Consider the following 1,944-nt stretch of genomic DNA (forward strand, 5'->3'; position numbering starts at 1 on the left):
AGGAAGGGGGGTAAGAGATCAACTAAAGGACTTGTATGCATGCATATAAGCATAACCGATGGACATAAGACACTGGGGGATAGGGGAGGCTAGGGGACTGTCTAGGGGGGGGGGGAAAATAGACACACATATGTAATTCTTTGTAATACTTTAAGCAATAAAAAAAAAATAAAAAGAAAAAAAGAAAGAAGGCCTCACAAATAACAAAGAGCCAGTTTGGGTAAAGAGCAATGTACATGCAAGAAGGTGGTAAGCAGCTGAAATTTAACTAGGCAAAAACAAGTACATATACAAGCCTGTGAAAACTGCTTTTCATTGTTTCATCTTTTATTTAAAAATCACACTATTTTAAAAATGTTTGAAATATTTAAAAAGTCATTTTCTATTACAATCACAAACTTCTTCCTTGTATCAAAAGTTGCGCCACTATCTTGGTTACTTGTGGATTCACCAAGCAGTCCAGTAAGTCATCTGTAGAAATGAATGTTTGGGAAGGGGCCATAGTACTATTTGAAGAAATCTGTTCCACAATTTTATTCTCATGTCCACTCATCATTCGTTGCTTCTTGGTACAGTGCAATTTGTCAAAGTGCTCTCCAGGTTTGCCAACAAAGTCTTTACCATCATTGTTAAACATGCCTCCTGTTTCTGAGGGTGGATCTTCTGAACTCGGTAGTACGGGAACCAGATCAGGGCCAAAGGGACATGCTGCCTGCTCTCCTACTGTTCCCAAGGTTAAGTTCTGGCTGCCTGTTTGTTCTACCTCCATGAGGTTGTGCATGTTGAATTCTTCCTTTTTCATGTGCTCTGCCTTTGTTCTGAGTGTTTGGATTTCTACGGTCTCAGATGTCCTGTAATGATCAAAAAAGGCAGAAACAGCTCTATTTAAGTAGCGACAATTGACTTCATGGGACGTTTCTTCAACCTAAGGAAAAAGAGAAATCTTTTAAGTGGTTACATAAATTGGAAAATAAATTTAGTCAGGGTTGATTTATTACAGAATACCAACTGCCGTGATGGAAACCAGGAGCGGCCTACCTCCGTTGGGTTTAACCAAGCCCTGGTACTGTGTGGGTCCTCCGCAGTTTTCAGGGCGCACACAAGCATGCGGGCGATTGCCTCTTCTACCCGAGCCTGGTGGTCCTCTTCCTAAGTTGAGATAAAAACATTTTTTCACTTGTCTCTGTCTCATGGCTTACAACAGAGAGTAGAGTCCTTTAATTGTGTGTTCTGTTCTCATCAGCATAAGCTTTGTTACAGAAGGAATGGCAGACCACAGTGTTTTATGCGTTCACTATCATCTGACATCAAGAAAAGCTGTGGAATAGTTCACTAACCAAACTTACGTATATATCCTGTTTATAAGGCATAGGCCTTGAGTATGAACTGTCCTGTGATGTTTTTTACATTCTTTTCTATTCTCTGATAGGTGTTAAACAGAAAAAAAAAAGTTTTACCTATGGAAGAACAATCTCTATAGAGGTTGATAGCTAATTGAGGAATGGGAGGAAATTTCAAATAAACATGCTTAGCCACAAGAATATAAATATGTGAAAACACAATAAATATAAATATAGCATTTATGAGAAATTGTACTAAAATTCACAACTTCTGATCCTCAAACACATAAGAGAAAAAACAAACCAGATGCCTGTAACATCCTATCTAATAAAAGAGAAACATGGTAATTAGCCGTACATCCGCTACCCTTCCCATTGGCTAATCAGGGCCATATGCAAATTAACTGCCAGCCAAGATGGCGGCCAGCAGCCAGGCAGCTTGAAGTGAACATGAGGCTTGCTTGCTTCAGTGACAGAGCACTCCAACATTCCCAGCCTGCCGCTGCAGGCCTCTGAGCCTGAAGTTTAAGAAACTATGTAACAAATATAGAAGCGAAACAAAACCCCAGAAACCTGCTTTATCCGCCAGGCTTCAGCCAGCAGG

General features: G+C 40.1%; 1 protein-coding gene across 1 annotated transcript in view; it reads right to left on the bottom strand.

Annotated features, from left to right (window-relative positions):
• Positions 1-188: 188 nt before the first annotated feature.
• HSPBAP1 (HSPB1 associated protein 1) overlaps positions 189-1,944 on the bottom strand; it is a 56,962-nt gene continuing 55,206 nt past the window's right edge. Inside the window, exons 6-7 of the mRNA XM_015564708.1 lie at positions 1,039-1,149; positions 189-925 (exon numbers count right to left, since the gene is read on the bottom strand). Coding sequence (XP_015420194.1) covers positions 392-925; positions 1,039-1,149 — 645 coding nt within the window. The 3' untranslated portion in view covers positions 189-391. The remainder of the gene's footprint in view (positions 926-1,038; positions 1,150-1,944) is intronic.

Source organism: Myotis davidii, unplaced genomic scaffold (assembly GCF_000327345.1).
Source record: "Myotis davidii unplaced genomic scaffold, ASM32734v1 scaffold841, whole genome shotgun sequence".
Classification (NCBI taxonomy): domain Eukaryota; kingdom Metazoa; phylum Chordata; class Mammalia; order Chiroptera; family Vespertilionidae; genus Myotis; species Myotis davidii.